The sequence below is a fragment of the Typopeltis vanoorti genome, chromosome 20, assembly GCF_054136105.1.
Source record: "Typopeltis vanoorti isolate ZY-2024b chromosome 20, IOZ_Tvanoo_1.0, whole genome shotgun sequence".
NCBI classification, from domain to species: domain Eukaryota; kingdom Metazoa; phylum Arthropoda; class Arachnida; order Uropygi; family Thelyphonidae; genus Typopeltis; species Typopeltis vanoorti.
The window spans coordinates 108,787,590-108,804,933 of record NC_143568.1 but is presented as its reverse complement, the minus strand read 5'-3'; the positions used below and the strand labels follow the sequence as shown (position 1 = coordinate 108,804,933).

Here is a 17,344-nt window from a genome sequence, read left to right as displayed (position 1 = left end):
GTAGCCAGCTTTCTCTCTAATCATTTTCTGCGAGTAATGATTGATTTCTCGCTCTCAGTTTCACCAGTCAATACAAGAGTAACAGCTGCCCAGTATCCCATTATTGTGTAACTGCAAACACACCAAACTTGCCTCTTCTCTTTCTCTTTTATTCCATTCACCTCTGGAACAGCTTTCCTCGTGAAGTATTTCCAAACTACAATCTCTAACTCTTCAAATTAGAAAGTTTATTGATTTTTTTTTTTTTTTTAATCTCATTCTTCATCTGCATCCCATGCATAGCATTGATGTACTTACATTATTGTCATTGTTTGAATTTCCCAAATCTATTGTTACACTCTAGTGGTTTAAGAAACTTAAACTGAAATACTTGTGTAATTAAAAACCTTTCCATGCTGTTCCTATGTATTTTATGGATTCGTGATCACCTCCGCATAAAAGAACAGCACTGCTTGGCTTCCTTCAAGACAAAAACTGGCAGTGTGGGTGATAGCAAAATTACGTGCCAGTTGATCATGAAGCTTAGCTTCCTGATGCTTCACTCTCAGGTTTTATTTTTTTTTTATGTACTGACCTAGCAAATGCAAATGCAAACCACTTTACGGAAGTAGGGTTTGAATCTACTGTATATATCACTCATGGGGATAGGGAGACAGCTGTGGAAACGAAACATGGCATCAACCACTTCAGGCCTGTTGATGGAGGTTTCACAAGGTGATGATGGTCATCTACCGCTTTGTTAAGTATTATTTTCTCTAGCGAAGAAAGTCCCTTTGCATTAGTCTATCTTGTGCTTCACTTGTTTATCATCAGTGTCATAGAGGAATTAGTAATAAACTAATAATTTCTTATTAGTTTCAACATGGATCATCTTGAAGATGATCCATGTTGAAAGACGTCCGAAAAGTGTAACAACACACCAGAAATCATTGATCAGTGCACGATATGGTATTGTATGACAGGCAAATTGAAGTGCATGAAATTGCTGAGACTATATGCATTTCAAAAGCATGTGTAGGATATATTTTGCATGAAGAATTGCAAATGAAAAAGCTTTGCGCAAGATGGGTGCTGTGCTTGCTCACAGCAGATCAAAAACACACTCGCATGAAAATCTCTGAACAGTGCTTGGAGCATTTTAACAAGAATAAAACCAATTTTGTGCATCGATTTATTACTCTGGATGAGACTTGAATTCACCATTACACACCAGAATCTAAACAGCAGTCAAAGCAGTGGACAGAAGCCGGTTGTTCAGCACCAAAGAAGACAAAGCCGGTCCCATCAGCAGGAAAGATCAGGGCATTGGTGTTTTGGGATGCTGAAGGCATTTTGTTTATTATCTTGAAAAGGTTAAAACAATAACCGGGGAATATTATTCCGATCTTTTAACCAGATAAAAAAATTTGTGAAAAAAGACCCGATTTGCAGAAGAAAAAAATCATCTCTCATCAGGACAATGCACAACATGCACACAAAGGTGTTTTGGCAATGGGAAAATTAAGGGATCTGCACTATGAATTGTTGGAACATCCACCCTATTCCCCAGATTTGGCTCTTTCTGACTTCTATCTCTTCCCAAAAACTAAAACTCTTCCTCGCTGCTCAGCGATTTTCTTCGAATCAAGAGGTATTTGCAGCTGTAGATGTCATCTTCATTAACTGTAATATCCTTGATACGGAATTTGTTACATACATCAAGGATATTACAGTTAATGAAGATGACATCTACAGCTGCAAATACCTCTTGGACATAACTTCTTTGTTCACTAATGTCCCAACAGATGAAGTCTTAATATTACTCAAGGACAAGTTATCCAAAAAAATGTTAGCCTTGCTCACACATTGCATCAGGTCCGGTTACTTCAAATTTCAAGATAATATATCATGGACTGGCTATGGATAATCCTTTATCCCCTGTACTCGCAAATATTTACTTAGAGGATTTTGAAACCAAAGCTATCTCTTCCTTTATTTTAACACCTAAAGTTTGGAAACACTGTGTAGATGATGTCTTCATTATTTGGAGCCATGGACATGATTCCCTTATGGTTTTCCTCAAACATCTCAATAGCCGACATCAAAGTATTAAGTTTACTGCCGAGCTTGAAACGGATAATTCCTTGCCTTTTCTTGGTGTCAAACTGACTTGCTCTTCTGATAAACTCAAAATATCGATATATAGAAAGCCCACACATACCAACAGATATCTGCATAGTCAGTCCCATCACTTCCCTCCTCATAAGCTTGAAATAATTTCCACCTTGGGACATAGAGCCCGTTCTCTTCTGGATGACCCAAATGAACTTCTTACAGAAATAAACCATCTGAAAACTTCTTTCGAAGTTAATGGATATTCCAAGAGAATCATTGAAAAATTCCTTCTTAATCCTCTTAGCCATCACTCAGAAGAAACAAATAGATTCAAAGGCAATATATCTATTTCTTACATAAGTACAGTTTCACATAAATTAGCAAAAGTTCTAAGAAAATACAATATCAGAACCTTGTCATCATCAACTCAAATACCCTGGTATATATAAAATATTGTGTGATTGTGATATTCCTTATTTTGGGCAGACAGACAAATCTGTCAAATTGCGTATGGAAGAACACATGAGGGACATTATTTACAAGAGATAGCGAGCCAGTGCATTATCAAGTCATATCCTTTTCTCGGCTAATCCTAATGATGAAAACCAAAGTCACAAAGTCTGCTGGGAAAAATCTACTAACATCTTCCGTTGCAATGATGAACTAGAGAGAAAAATCGTGGAATCTAGAGAAATCATCTTCAATCCTGTTCATCTAAATAATAACTTGAGCTACAACCTCCCAGATTGTCATTCAGCTGTAATCGTGTACTGGCGTTCACGAGATGCTACTAGCACGCACTTTCTCAACAATACAACTAACGAAAGAACAGCTTTAAATACAACCACAATGATTTAGTGTCAATTATGTATAGAGACTCTATAATGTTCATAGTTTATTTAAGCTTCAGTGTTTTTTCTTTCTTTTATAATGTCACCTGATGAAGGCTGTTACAAGCCGAAACTAGTCGTGTTTTTATATTAAAAACCTTTTTACTTAAATCTCGGTTATATATATATATATATATCAAGAGCAAATTTATTAATCTCAAACACAAGAGATTGCAAAACAATACATCAGTGGGGGGGGGACAGGTGGGCTCGATGAAAGAAGGTCTGTTTGATGTGTGTTTTTGAATAATTGAATTTTGTGGTCCTTAAGAAAAACCATGTGGGGGAAGACTCTTCTGAAGTACTGAATATAAAAAGAAGAGAACAAAAAGTTGGTTCAGTGCATTTAGATCTGAGCAAGAAATGAGCACTTGAGTTTGACTAGCAACCACTTGAAGGAAAGCAGAGGAATGATGTCAGCCAGTTCAGACAGCACTAATGAAAGTACATGTAGAAGAAGCACAGAAAGAGTACATCTCTGTATGATAGCAGATATCATGAGTCTGTAAGAGAGGGGACAATTGTCTGAATTACACTACATGTGATGAAATATACCCTTATCCATGCACTCATAAGTTCCAACTAATCTCTTGAAATGTGTCATTATCACCAATTACATATGTAGTAAAGCAGTGTAGTATACTTTATAACTAATGTCCTTGTAAGGTTTAGTAAAACTATATAAAAAAAATTAAACATTGATAAAACATGTCAAGTAATATTACTTCTTACAGTGGGGGATAAACATAGTTCATTGGATTTGTTCAGAGTTGGATGACATAATGCGGCAGTGTTTACAAATTTCCTTATATAACTTATTTTCATGAGAAACATTCTCTTATATGTAACTTTAGTCTTTATCTGTTGAACTTTGTGTGTGGAGATAACATTTTCTGCAAGCTAAGTCTATTTTGGCTCATAGTAACTGATGAAATACTGCAAATACTAATCTGCATCCAGGATCTGTCAATAGAAGTAACTTATCCTCCTTTGAAGAACACAAAAATGAAGAAAGCTCCTAGAAAGGATCAGATGTGACTTGAAATTTAATACCACTAATTATATTGGTATTAAGTATCTTTATTAAAACACTTAAGGAATAGAACAACATAGTTAAGGATATAAATTAAATTATACTTTAATAAATATTTTCCGATATTTCGGCAATGTCACATTGCCATCTTCTAAAGGAACTTACAAAAAAAGCACGTGCATGTCGGCACTACAAACACAGTAACTGGGAATGAAGAGATGAAGCTATTGTTCTCCTAAAAGTCCTGATGGTGCCCTCTAGCGGGCTAAGTAGGTGTTCTTGGCCGTTGGGCTGAAGGTCTGCTGATGTAAGCCTCCCAAATTTGGGGCAGTTGCATACAACCAAATTTGTTGAGGTTTGGAGAATTTCTTAGGGCTGAGGCTGATTCCATAAATAGTCTTTCGTATTTGTATTTGCTACGGTGTATTACTGTAGCTTTCTTCCACCTTATTCTGTGGCGTGTATCCAGAGCATGGTCCGCAAGTCCAGAATGGCTGTACTTGTGAAAGTATCTTTAGCTTTAAGATCTCAGAGTTACTCAGGCATAAAGGAATGACTGCACAGTGAATCTCTTTGGTGATTGCAGATGCTGTTTATTGTTTGCTGATGAATGTACACTAAAACTATTAGAGAGAAAAGTCCAGAGAGCAAAGGGAATGAACTCAATGGGTTGCAGTCTTTATAGTGCCAGATTTTTGACATTTAAACATTCTTCCAAAAAACTGAGAATGAGAGGTCACACCACCTTATTGAATGCAGATTTCAAGAACGAAATTCAGAACATAGCATGGGTATCCACTTAAATTACAGTCAGTCCTTACTACACCATACTCATAGGGACCACAAGAATATTTTTTTATGGTGGATAGTTTGCTATAGTATTTTGGTAATGTATTATAGTGTTTGAATTAATTGTTGTATCAGTGCTGTAGCAGAAGTTAACTGTGTGAGGGTTGTTTGATAAGTCCATGCAGTAATGAAGAAAACGTAATTTTTTGGGACAAACATTTTTTATTTTTCAACATAGTCTCCTTTGAGGTCTATACACTTAGTCCAACGATGCTCGAGTTTTTTGATCCCGTCCATATAGTATGATTTGTCCAATTCTTCAAAATAGGCAATTGTTTCGGCAATCACCTCATTATTTGATGAAAATCACTTTCCTGCCAGCCATTTTTTCATGTTTGGAAACAGATAGTAGTCCAGGGGAGCCAAATATGGAGAGTGGGGTGGGGGGATGCAAAAGAACTTTCTAGCATAAATCAAACAATTTTGCAGTCACAATTGCAGAAGAGTGAGCGGGTGTGTTGTCACGGTGAAAAAGAATCTTCTTTTTCACCAAGTTGTCGTTTTTCCTTTATTTCATTATTTAAACGATCCAGCAAACACATATAATACACTCCAGTAATTGTTTTGCCTTTTTTCAAGAAGTCTGTGAAGATTGTGCCACGAGCATCCCAGAAGCCGGTGGCCATAACCTTTCCTGCTGAAGGAATAGTTTTCGCTTTCTTTGGTGCAAATTCCCCGCTTGCAACCCATTGTTTTGACTGTTGCTGGTAGTGATAGAATCCATGTTTCGTCCACTGTTATGAAATGATGCAAAACTTTCTCTGGATTCTGTTGAAACAGCTTCAAGCTGTCCTTGCAACAGTTCACACGTTGACACTTTTGATCCAGTGTGAGCAAATGCGGCATCCATCTTGTGGATAGTTTTCTCACATGCAAATATTCATGTAAAATATTATATACACGGTCATTTGAGATGCCCACAGCCTTAGCAATTTCTCATCCATTTTTCAATAGTTTCTTGAGTAGTGACCTCAACAGGGCGTTCAAAACATTCAGTATGACTTGTGTTCATATGGCCACTTCGAAAGTTACTAAATCACTTACAAACCATTCTAATCGAAGGTGCTGACTCACCATAATGTTTATCCAGTTTAGCTTTGGTTTCCTGAGCCATTTTGCCTTTCAAAAAGTAATGTTTAATCACTACACAAAATTCTTTCTCATCCATTTTTCACAAATCACAGTACTTGATCGATTCAAATGAACACCAAACGCAGAGTAATAGATCTATCTGACTGAAACTTAGTGTGTGATCGTCCAACAGTTGCCAGCAACAAAAAATAACCTTCGATACGTACTGGTGGCACCATCTCTTCGACTTTGCATTGACTTATCGAACAGCTCTCGTAAATTGCATCAGATATGCATTTTTATTGGAATCTGTAGTAGACTATATTGGCTAGGACAGCCAATACTGCAACAATAATTGCTTGTGTAACATGGATAACTGCTTGCTGAGCTTTTATCCATATTACTTTCTGCTTTTATAAGTAAATCTCCTTAGTATTTCAAAAATATCTTGAGTTTTAAAAACAAAATTTCAGAACCTCTTCTTACATCTATAAATATTCTAATTAATCCAGATATTTTTGTATTATTCTACTTTTGCAGAATACTATAAATTTACACAGATGTACCACCTAATGTTATATCCAACTCTGATTTTGTAATTAACTTCTTTTATTTCAGTTATCCAAGTAAATAGCAATGGGAAGTATTTTTTCTTCATATTATCTAACTGTTTTGATCTCCTTTGCAACACTTACTGTTTGCCTTCAATGTGGTATACAAATTTATAGACATTTTTGCAGCATAGTAAGGTTCATTAATAAAACTCCAAGAATGTGTAAACAAAATTAATGCTATTCATCCCAGGATATATATTTACATTTGAAACCGAAATGAAAAAAACAAAACAAAATGAAAATAACATTTTCCTTTTGTTACAATAAGAAATAGAATAAACCCAAAGGATGGCCATAATTAAAGAGGTGTTCGAAGCCCTGTAGCAAAAAATGTATTGGACAAAATTCAGCCAAACTGGTGTAAGTTTGAAAAATGGGGATTTTATTTACAGAAGATAAAAATAGTACAAAAGTCTGCCACCAGGAAACGTTTGGCACTATATTTGCATAATCTCACTGTTTCTACTGACCAGTTGGTGGATATAAGGAAGACCATAACTTATTTACATCATTCTGATAAGATGGAAGTGCTGTGAACATCACCTTACCAGAACATGCTCTACTATGAACAATGCGGTAATTCTAATGCCATGCTTTGAAAATTACGGCGTTTAAAGGATAGGAGAAAAAGTCCAATGACAATAACAAATCTTAGAAAAATGAGTTTACGAAATTAACAAAAAATAACAGATTCTTAGCAGTGAGGCCAGGACAAGTGCTCAAACAGATTATTCCTCAACAAGTTTACAAAGTTGCAACTACTGTCATGTAACACGGAATGAATAATGCACAAGGGTCCAGCAGCATTCAGGTAATATCTAGGCATGCCATACTCAACTATGTAGAAAATCTTGCATCAAATTCTGAAGTTTTCCCCCCAGGATCTCTCTCAAGCTTTGTTTCATGGTGATATTGAAACTTGATGGAAGATCTTGTGTGATGAGGCACATTTTTATGTGAACGTTAGTGTTAACTCGCACAATTGCCGCATTTGGACTGCAAATAACCCTTGTGTTCCATCAGACCCCTTTACACTCACCGAAAATCACAGTGTGGTGTAGTTTCACTGCATCATTTATTATCAGTCTGTACTTTTTCTAAGAACTTTGCTGGACAGGACCAGTGACTTATACCGTCTCTGCTGTTAGGTATCAAGAGATGTTGTGCAACTTTGTTGTTCAGAAATGATGCTTGACTACCATATTCATGCAGGATGAAGCACCACCTCACATTGGATTGCCAGTACAGTTAATGTTACGAAAACACTTCACAGAACACAGAGTGATTAGTCATGCATTTCCCACAGTATGGCCGGCTCATTTGCCTGATCTCAATCCCTGTGAATTTTGGTTGTAGGGCCATCTGAAAAATGTGGTATGTGAAGGACATGTTCCTGATTTAGCAACCTTGAAAGACAGAATAATGCAGATCTGTCGCATTCCACTGTAGAAAGTGTCATTCACAGAATGCAGTTTCTTTGAACATATGAAAGGAGGACATATTGAACCACATCTCTAAGTTACACAAACAGGAAAATTAATTTGTTGTGATCTCTCTTCTAGCCATTACTGTTTGATTAATTGCAAACCACATGCTTATAGGGCCAAATGTCCCTTGGTGGCAGAATGAATTTTGTACTATTTTTTATCTTCTATAAATAAAAAAACCATGTTCCAGAGTGTAATTACACCAAGTTGGATTGAATTTCATTGACTGCATTTTTAGCTACAGGGCTATGAACAGATCTTAAAATATTACCACGCTGTATATATAATGGTTTTACTGATACGTTCGGCCTCCCTAAGATATTTTGAACTTTCAGAAGATTTCTTCACTGGCACTTCACGATGTTTATCAGATTCCTTGCACTCTTTTTTACTTTGGCCAGTTTGATAGATTAGGGCTTTGAATTATAATCATGAATAAAATGAACAGTCATGGCTATCACCTCTGCATAGTGTTTGCTGGAAAAAAAGTGTAGAATCTCATGTTAGAGCAAGTTTCCCATGGAAAGACTGTATAAAGGAAAGATATGAAGCATTATGATGCATGTAAACAGATCCAGTGGACTATGATTTTTCTCAATTGTAAGAAGTAATATTACTTAACATCATCAATTTTAAATATTTTTTAACTAAACTAAACCTTTTTATGACTTGAGTTATAATTACACTTTGCTTCACTCTACTACAACCTGTGATATATTTACATTGTTGTTGTTAATCCTCTCATCATTTACATTGGTGTCTTATTCCATCTTTTAAATCATTCATTCATACATGCCAAGGATGCTTATATATTGAGCAAAAATTGTATAAATAAAATATTTATTGCATAAGTAATCTTATATTAATTTATATTGAAACATCAACTCGCATCTCAAAAGGCAGAACAGTATTAAAAAAAAAAATTAAGTTCATTTACTGTGAACTCATAGGATCAAAGGAATGGATATATGGTGAATTATTTGCAATGATGAATTTTTTTTTAACATGACATTGTTCCTAATAGGGCTTGTTGAGGACTTTTGTTTGTTTATTATTATAGTGACTGAGTTTACTACAGTGAGAGTTCAACTATATGTGTTAATTAAATACTGTGGTTAAATCATTTAATGTTTGTTAGGATTACAGGTAAATTTATATCAAAATTATATGCAATTTATTATGCATGTAATTCTGATTATTGCAATTTTCTTAAGAATGTTGAATCTATCATTATTGAACTTTATTAAGCTTAGATAATTGGCAGTAAATAATTTGTCAGGTTACTGAGTTTCAGTAACTATTTTAATAAAAAATAAAACTTAAAAGATTTATATCTCTTTTAATAGTCATCTCAGGCAACCTTCCAGCAAGAACCTGATGATCTACTGAATGTGTTTGATGATGAAGATATAGCAGTAGGCCAAGCTTTCAATGAAATTTTCAAGTGGTCAGAAAGTCCAACTCAGAGTCCTGGAAATTCTCCAAGGCGCGATTCACCTTCACAGCCTTGTAGCCCTAATGGTGCTTTTGGTGGTAGGAATTCTCCTTTTCATCATGTGGGACAACATAGGGTAATTATCATTTCACATAAAATTTGACATAAGATCAGATTCTACTTAAGCACAAGAATATATTAAATAAAATTCTATTTGACAAATGTTTTGATCTGAGATTAACCAATCGTCTTCAGTGTTTAGCCAGTTCAAACAAGGTAGAACACTAACAATAAATTTTTTAAAAATGTCTGCTTTAACTCCCAGGATCTCAAACTTTGTAACATCCAACATATCACACTATTACTTCTCTGAGCAAATTTTTGACTCCTACAAGTCACAGAGGGTTCTAATTTCAGTATACTTCAGAATCTCCAAACTAATTTCAAAAATCCTCAAGAAGTCACACCTGATGCCTGTCTGCCCTTTTATTCAATCAAAAAAACTCCTGGCTACCTTCATCTAAGGATAAACAATTTCTCTTTCCCTTCTAGACATGTACTAAGTTCCTTGTAATTCCCAACTTTTCTACTTGGGACCAACTGGGTGCTCTGTGGAAAAAAGATTACAAGAACACCAGTCATGTATCACTAATAAGAAATCCAGTTCAGCAGCACATGAAATAGATACTGACCACAGTATATTCTGGTCATGAACTTGTCTACTTAATCTATGCTGCTTCAAGTTTGAATGCTTATTCCAGTGAAATACCCCATTGTGGTATTTTGCTGTCATCCATAAGGACAGGATAGGGATGCACCTGTCCATGAAGGAGTTAACATCTTTGTAGACAACAATATTCCATTAAGACCTGCTTTGTGCCAACATGGCAGCAATTGCCATTCACCTCACAGTAGTTCCTGTGTTCCCTATTATAGTATATAGCATTTATTCAAAACCTAGTGCTGATATTTTCCAAGACAACCTTGATAATATTGTTCTGCAGTTACTGCTGCCATTCTGGGATAGTGCACATACTAGCATCACAGGTAGAATTGTTTAAGTGAATTCCTGACATTAATAATCTCTCCCTCTTAAACACAGGAAGTAACACCTGTTTCACATTCCTATCCAAACATTCTCAGCTATCAATTTTTCTGTTCTCAATCCCTTTTCCTATGATACCCACACTTTTACATGAGTAGCCATGTACCTCACAGAGATATCATGATTGAAAATAGATCAGGCTAACTAGAACATATTCTCATTCATAGCAGAATTTGTGAGTACCATGTTGTGCATCTGTTTGTGTCAGAAAGTGTATATGGGGGATTCTCCTTTTGATGGTGTTTTCACCCATAATCTTTGGTGTACTTCTTTCTCCCTTACATCTTTTTATTTTTCTTTTTGCCAAACCACCATGACTGAGAAGGAGTGCTTTAGCCCCTGTTTCTGCAATATTGGCAAACTTGGTGGCCTTGCCAATATCAGGTGACCATTAGTCTTGTTTGTCACTTGTCCTTTCCCATGGGACAGGATCCAAGGCTTGCTATAATGTGGTATTTGGTTTAGGTTCCAGCATTCTGTTTCCAAGCACATTCATTATTTTCCACATAATGGGCTTCCATTGGTTAGGGAGCTCTGGTGCTGAATTCTTCCTAATTTTAAGTACAAACTATTCATCTTCAAATTTATCATAGCCCTTACAAAGTCCCAGTCACATGCAGAAATCATAGACAATTTTAAGTATGATATAAAGATTAAAAAACAAAACAACAGACATGCCCACCAGCTTCCCATATTTTCTTATTATTGTTACATCCAGCAAGCCTATTGGGGAAATTTTTTCACCATTTTTTTTTATCCAGAAGGATTGACAGATTCCCAAAGTCTGTAAAGAAACACCATTCAGGATATATCCTAGCAGAAACTGCTTTGAAGAAACATTTAGCATAACCCTTTTGTGTACTGTCTATTGGGGGAAATACAGGTAATCTTCGTATAAAACATAGTTATACAACGCGGTTTCGAAATAACAGGGTCTACAAATTGTAGTAACCCTTGTTGAATGCAGTACTTATACAACGCAGTTTCGATATAAGATGGTCTACAAACCTTTATCTTTTCGTGTATTTTTCAACGCGCGGCTTAAAAATCAAATTTTATCTTCGTTAAATTTGCGTCTGCCCGTATGGAGCATGTAGTTATAAGTAACGAATTTATATTAGGGGAAATACTCTTTAGCATATACGTCAATTGTTTACCATGCAAAGTATTTATTGTTGAAAATTGTCTTCATTTTCTGCCAGGAAAGCGCATTAAAAATCATAAGTGTGTTAATCTCAAGCTGAGCACTTTATTTTTTGGTGAGTTACATACAATATGTAATGCTTTTTTTTTTATCTAAAAAAAAAAAATTATAGTAATGGCCTCTTAGAGCGCTTTTGTGATATGGTTGAAAACGAAATTAGTGAATTAATTGATGGGGAAATAGATTTAAATGAGGAAGAACTGGCAATTAATAGATGACGTCGAACCAAATGGCATGGAAAGGTCTGCCGAAGATTTTGATTGTGATGAATCCGTTAAAGAATTCAGTTTAAAGAAATTAGCAGAAGGATTTGGACTTGGCAAGAAAGTTATTTTATGGATAATGATCTCTCATTAGAACGCTTCGGAAAAGTCACGAGACAATTGGATATTTGTTTAGCTCGGTATTATGAACTTAATAAGAAACTCTAGCATAGTGGTAAACAAGATCTTATTACTGACTTCTTGATAATTAAACCAGCTGAAGTATGCAATGAGAATTATACAAACAATGTCCAAGAGATTTCAAGTGATGACGATGTCCAGCCACTCCTAAATAAAGAACATCTACGAAATGTTAGTTTTGAAGAGAGTGATGACGATTAAAATATATGCTTTATTTTGCCTAAAACATTTATGTATTATGTGCAACGAAGTTTACGTACAATTTATAATTTTATACTATGTATTTGTTTTCTTAACTTACATGAATTACCTGAAATAAATAAAAATATATTTTTGTTGGATATGTCATTGTTTCTATGATCTTAAAAATAAAAAAAAAACGCTTTCAGAACCTAACCCTACTTTTTCTATGTGATCTGAGTCTCGCATAACGCGATTTATATAACGCAGCATTTTTGTGGAACCTAATATCCGCATTATATGAGGGTTACCTGTAATAAATTTTGTTAGAATTGGGGTGCATCTTATGGTCTGTAAGCAAGTGATACTGAGTAAGTCTTGTATTCCCACTTTTCGATGCAAGCCAAACATGTGTCTTGCTGCATATGTGGGAATTAAACTTTTTAAGAGGAAGAATTCTAGAGCAGGGAATATCAAGGAACTCCTTGATATTCCCAGTGAGGTTTGCTTTGAATTAGAGGAGCAAGGAGTGACCTCCATAAAAACAATCCTCACACATAGAGATATGTTAATCATATTTCAACCTTTCTTAACAGAATATCAGCTTTACATTTAACATCCCCAAATCTCCAACCTCTGTGAAAACAAGCTTTCTCAACTGCCCAATTAAGCTCCATATCCCAAATACTTTTGAGATGGGCTTAAGAAGAGAAGGAGATTCAAAAAGATCAAAACAGAGCAGAATATTTCATGCCAAGAGTCAAAGAGGAAGTTTGCCACAACAGCATCTACTGGTACCTTACGCTAAAAAAAGGTAAGGGTGAAAAAAATCCAAAGGAACATTATTCTGCATGCCTTGTCCACCTTTCTATAATTACACCCTCTGTCCAAAAAGAAACCGAACGTTTGATAGAAAATAAAACCCAGGCCAATAATAATTATTGAAATCATTTATTTCAATACAATATACTCTCCCTCAACTTCGATACAGTGTTTGGCATGGTCAATTAATTCATTAAATGATTTTTTATATCAGTTTTTGGGATACTGTTTAGGGTTGTGGTTACTGTCACTTGAATGTTTCCAAAGGTGTCATATTGCTTTCCTTTCATTGGAAAACTGAAGTCACAGGGTGCATCAGGTGAATACAGCGAGTGATCCAACACACAAACTTGGTTTTTGCCCAAAAACTGTTTCACAATGTTCAAACAATGAGATGGTGCATTATCGTGCAAAAGTGACCAGCTGCCTGCATCACAATATTCATGCCGTAGACGATGAGTTCTCACTATCAATCGATTCGAAACTTCGAGATAAAACTCACCATTGACCGTTTGGCAAGGCAGAATGAATTTTTTGTGGATAATGCCCTTGGAATTGTTGAAACAACTCAGCATTATCTTTACTTTTGACTTCTCCAAGCGACTTGTTTTTCGGATGCCGCTATTCTGGTGGTCTCCACTCATCACTCTGGCGTTTTGCTTCGGGCTCATACTCAAAGCACCATTTTTTCATCACCAGTAATGATCGTTTCAAGTAAGTTTGAGTCCTTACAAGTGGTTTTAATGAGGTCCTTGCGGTGTTCAATTCTATACATTTTTTGTCGTCAGTCAACTTGTGGGGAACAAATCGCGAATTCAAGTTACGAACGCCGAATGCTCTCGGTCAAAATGTTGTTCAGGGTTGATTTTGGAATCCCTAATTCATCTTCAATCAATCTCCTGGACGATTTGGGGTTTTCTTTGGTGAAATCTCGCACTTTTTGGAAGTTAACTTCGCTCAGTCCAGTTTTTGGATGGCCCGGCTTTTCGTCGTCCTCAAGCATCTCCTGACCATTTTTAAATCACTTGAACCACTTGTAAACTTGAGTATGGGCTAAACATTCATCACCGTATGCTTTCTGAAGCATTTGATGCATTTTGGTAAAACTTTTACCAAGTTTAACACAAAAGTCAATCGAAGCTCTGTTTGACACTCATTTTTCGAACGTTCGTTAAAACACACTGTCACTCTTGGCACTATAACTCGGCTGCTAATGAAACAAATGTCATCAACAGTTGACACAACACTAATGAAGGTTGCCACTTTTGACAACAAAAAGATACAACAGGTGGCACCACTAGTTTCGTCTATTTTCGAAAAGTTCAGAGTCTTTTTGGAGAGAGGATGTATGTCAGCCCTGAACATATCAAGTAATTTAATGAGTATGGCCTGAAACCACCCAAAACAATTCCCTTAAACAAAATTAAAAATAATAATAACAGGAGCACCACCAATCAAAGAACAGTCTCCAGACATCCCAGTGAATACCTCTGTGGACTTAAACCTAGATAAAAGTTCATTTCAACAATGGGTTGGATATTCTTTCTGAGGAGGAAAACATGAACACTAGCTATCCAAAATTCACCAAAAAGAAAAAAAATCAAAGATCGATAAACTCAAGACTCATAGTCCTCATTTTCAAGGTCTACTTGCAAAAGCTGAGTGCACCTTTGCCTGCAGGAGATTTATCTTCACTCTACTTCTCTCTTTTTTACAATCCTATCTTCCAGAACACCATTCACTTGAATCCAATGCCCTGCAATGTTTGTCATGTGGTACAATCCGTGGACAACCAGAAAGTGCGATCCCAAATGACCCAGCCAAAATCAATCATCTTGATCAATAATGCTGCAATAAATCTTGTATCTCATGGTCCAGTGACAGGACAGGCTTGCTGCATTCCTCCAAGTGCATTTATTACTTACTATATAGTGGTAGAATAAGAAGCCATCCCTGGAAACTGTGTAAGAAATGAGCAAGGGAATCAGAAGCAGATTCTTTACATGGAAAGTGGTTTGTAAATGGAAATTGGAATAATTAAATGTATTACCGTATTTTTTAGACCATAAAACGTATCTTTTTACATAGAGAAATCGACTTAGAATTGAGGTGCGTCTTATGGTCTGAAGGCAGGTGATACCGAGTAAGTCTTTTTTTTGATGCGAGCCAGACATGTGTCTCATTGCATACATATGGGAATCCCCGATTTACATACAAAAACTTTACCAGCATCAATAGTAGTTAGTGGGCAAGTCAGCATATGCAGTTTTGAACAGACAAAATGATTATTAAGTCTTTTAAAAAATGCGGCATAAGTAGCACCAAAACTAAGTCATACTGAGATGACTTAGTTTTTGAATAGTGTGATAACAGTAGTTCAGACAATAATACGAAAAGTGACAGTAACGGGATGAGTGAAGACAAACTGAATGCTGCTGATACAAGTTATGGTAATGATAGATGAGATTTAAGGTTTGTGAATATTCTTATTTTTATATAATAATATATTTTTTCTAAATATTGTCTCATAAACTTGGGATGTATCTTATCATCCGAAAATATGGTACATCTCCTCTCTCTCTCCCCTCCCCCCCCTCATTTACTTACTAACTATAATGTAATAGAGTTTCTTTTAATACTCTTTTGCAAAATTTAATTTAGTGTTATAATTAAATTCAAGAGGTGCTTAAAGGTCAAAGCTATATATCCGAGAGGAGACCTCCACATAGCCTTTAAAGGAATGCAGAGAACCGACCAGGGCTTCTGACCTAATGTCCATCCTCACCTACTCATGGTATACCCTGTTAGGTATCTGCCTGGATTCTGAATGAACAAGGATGGGCTGCCAATTTGAGATTTATCTGACCAAATTGTATTCTTATTGGCTTAAACCAAAATATAAAATGATGGTACAACATGACAGAATTTCATGACAGCTGTGATGTCGCCTGGTTAAACAAGGCCCCTGTTGTTTTTGCCAGGGAACCAGGGCAAAAAGTCAGCTACTGGAACAAATCTTGAAACACACCCCAACTCAACATCACCAGAGTTCAAGATCAGTACTATCAACATAAGAAGCCTGAATGGCAAAAAAATAGAGCTAGCTAAGCAATTGAATAAGTACCAGATTGATATAATATGGGTGACTTAAACAAAAAAGACAAAATCTGATGAGATTGTTCTAAGCAATAAATACAAAATGTTATATTCATGCATTGACAATCAGGGAAAAGAAGGTGTAGCTATAGTATTCAACAAAAAATATGAGACTAATCTTGAATTGCAAGCAACATCAAATAGAGTGATGTGGTCAAATATCAAAAAGGGAAACTGGACAATGAGACCTATTTGTGGCTATGGTCCCACTGAAGATTCTACTAAGGTAGAAGTGGAGAAATTTTTTGAGGCTTTAGAGAAAGCAACTGACACAGTTAAAAGGAAAAGTTGGTTCTTGTTGGGTATCTAAATAGCAGAGTAAAAAATAATTGTCACACATACAAAAATATTTTGGTAAAATTTGGAGAAAAGAGCATAACTCATAAAAATGGCAAATACCTCTTGGATTTCTGCTCAGGACATGGACTGGTTATTACTAACACCGTGTTACAACATAAAAATGTGCACAAATTCACATGAAGAGAAGAGACAAGGAATAAGAAAAGTCTCATTGACTATGTTATTGTTGATAGTGATGTTTTCTCCCTGGTGCAGGACACCAGAGTGTACAGAGAATTTCAAATTGGAAGTGATCACTATTTAGTCTTGAGCAGGATAAAATTGAATTTCATATTGAAAAGAATAAAATGTAAGAAAGTTTTAAAGTGAATAAAAGTTGAGCAGCTCTCAGATGTGAACTTTAGACTAAAATACACAAAGATTATTGAAGAAAAAATGAAAGAGTTTGAAATCAGGAACCAAACCTTGGAGATTCAGTGGCAAGCATGTGGTGAGGTTGTCTGCAAGGATAGAAAAATCGGAACTCCATGGTGGACACGGGAAGAGGCAGTGAAGGAAAAGAAGAAAGCATATCAAAAGTTCCTGGCAAATAAGTCAGCTTGTGCTGTTAGAGAATACAGAGACAAATGTAAGAAAGCTAAACACTGTGTAAAACTAGCTAAACAAAAGTCATGTGGAGGACTTTGGCAAGAACATAGAA

The 17,344-nt window shown here is 35.8% G+C and overlaps 2 protein-coding genes across 2 annotated transcripts in view; one reads left to right on the top strand and one right to left on the bottom strand.

Moving 5' to 3' along the window:
• The window catches only part of Aldh7A1 (aldehyde dehydrogenase 7 family member A1), a 453,020-nt gene that overhangs the window by 109,022 nt on the left and 326,654 nt on the right, over positions 1 to 17,344 (bottom strand). The gene's annotated exons all lie outside the window — the stretch shown is intronic.
• Positions 1 to 17,344, top strand: part of LOC150095782 (mediator of RNA polymerase II transcription subunit 13-like) — a 115,469-nt gene that overhangs the window by 69,341 nt on the left and 28,784 nt on the right. Inside the window, exon 7 of the mRNA XM_090410097.1 lies at positions 9,385 to 9,609. Coding sequence (XP_090266223.1) covers positions 9,385 to 9,609 — 225 coding nt within the window. The remainder of the gene's footprint in view (positions 1 to 9,384; positions 9,610 to 17,344) is intronic.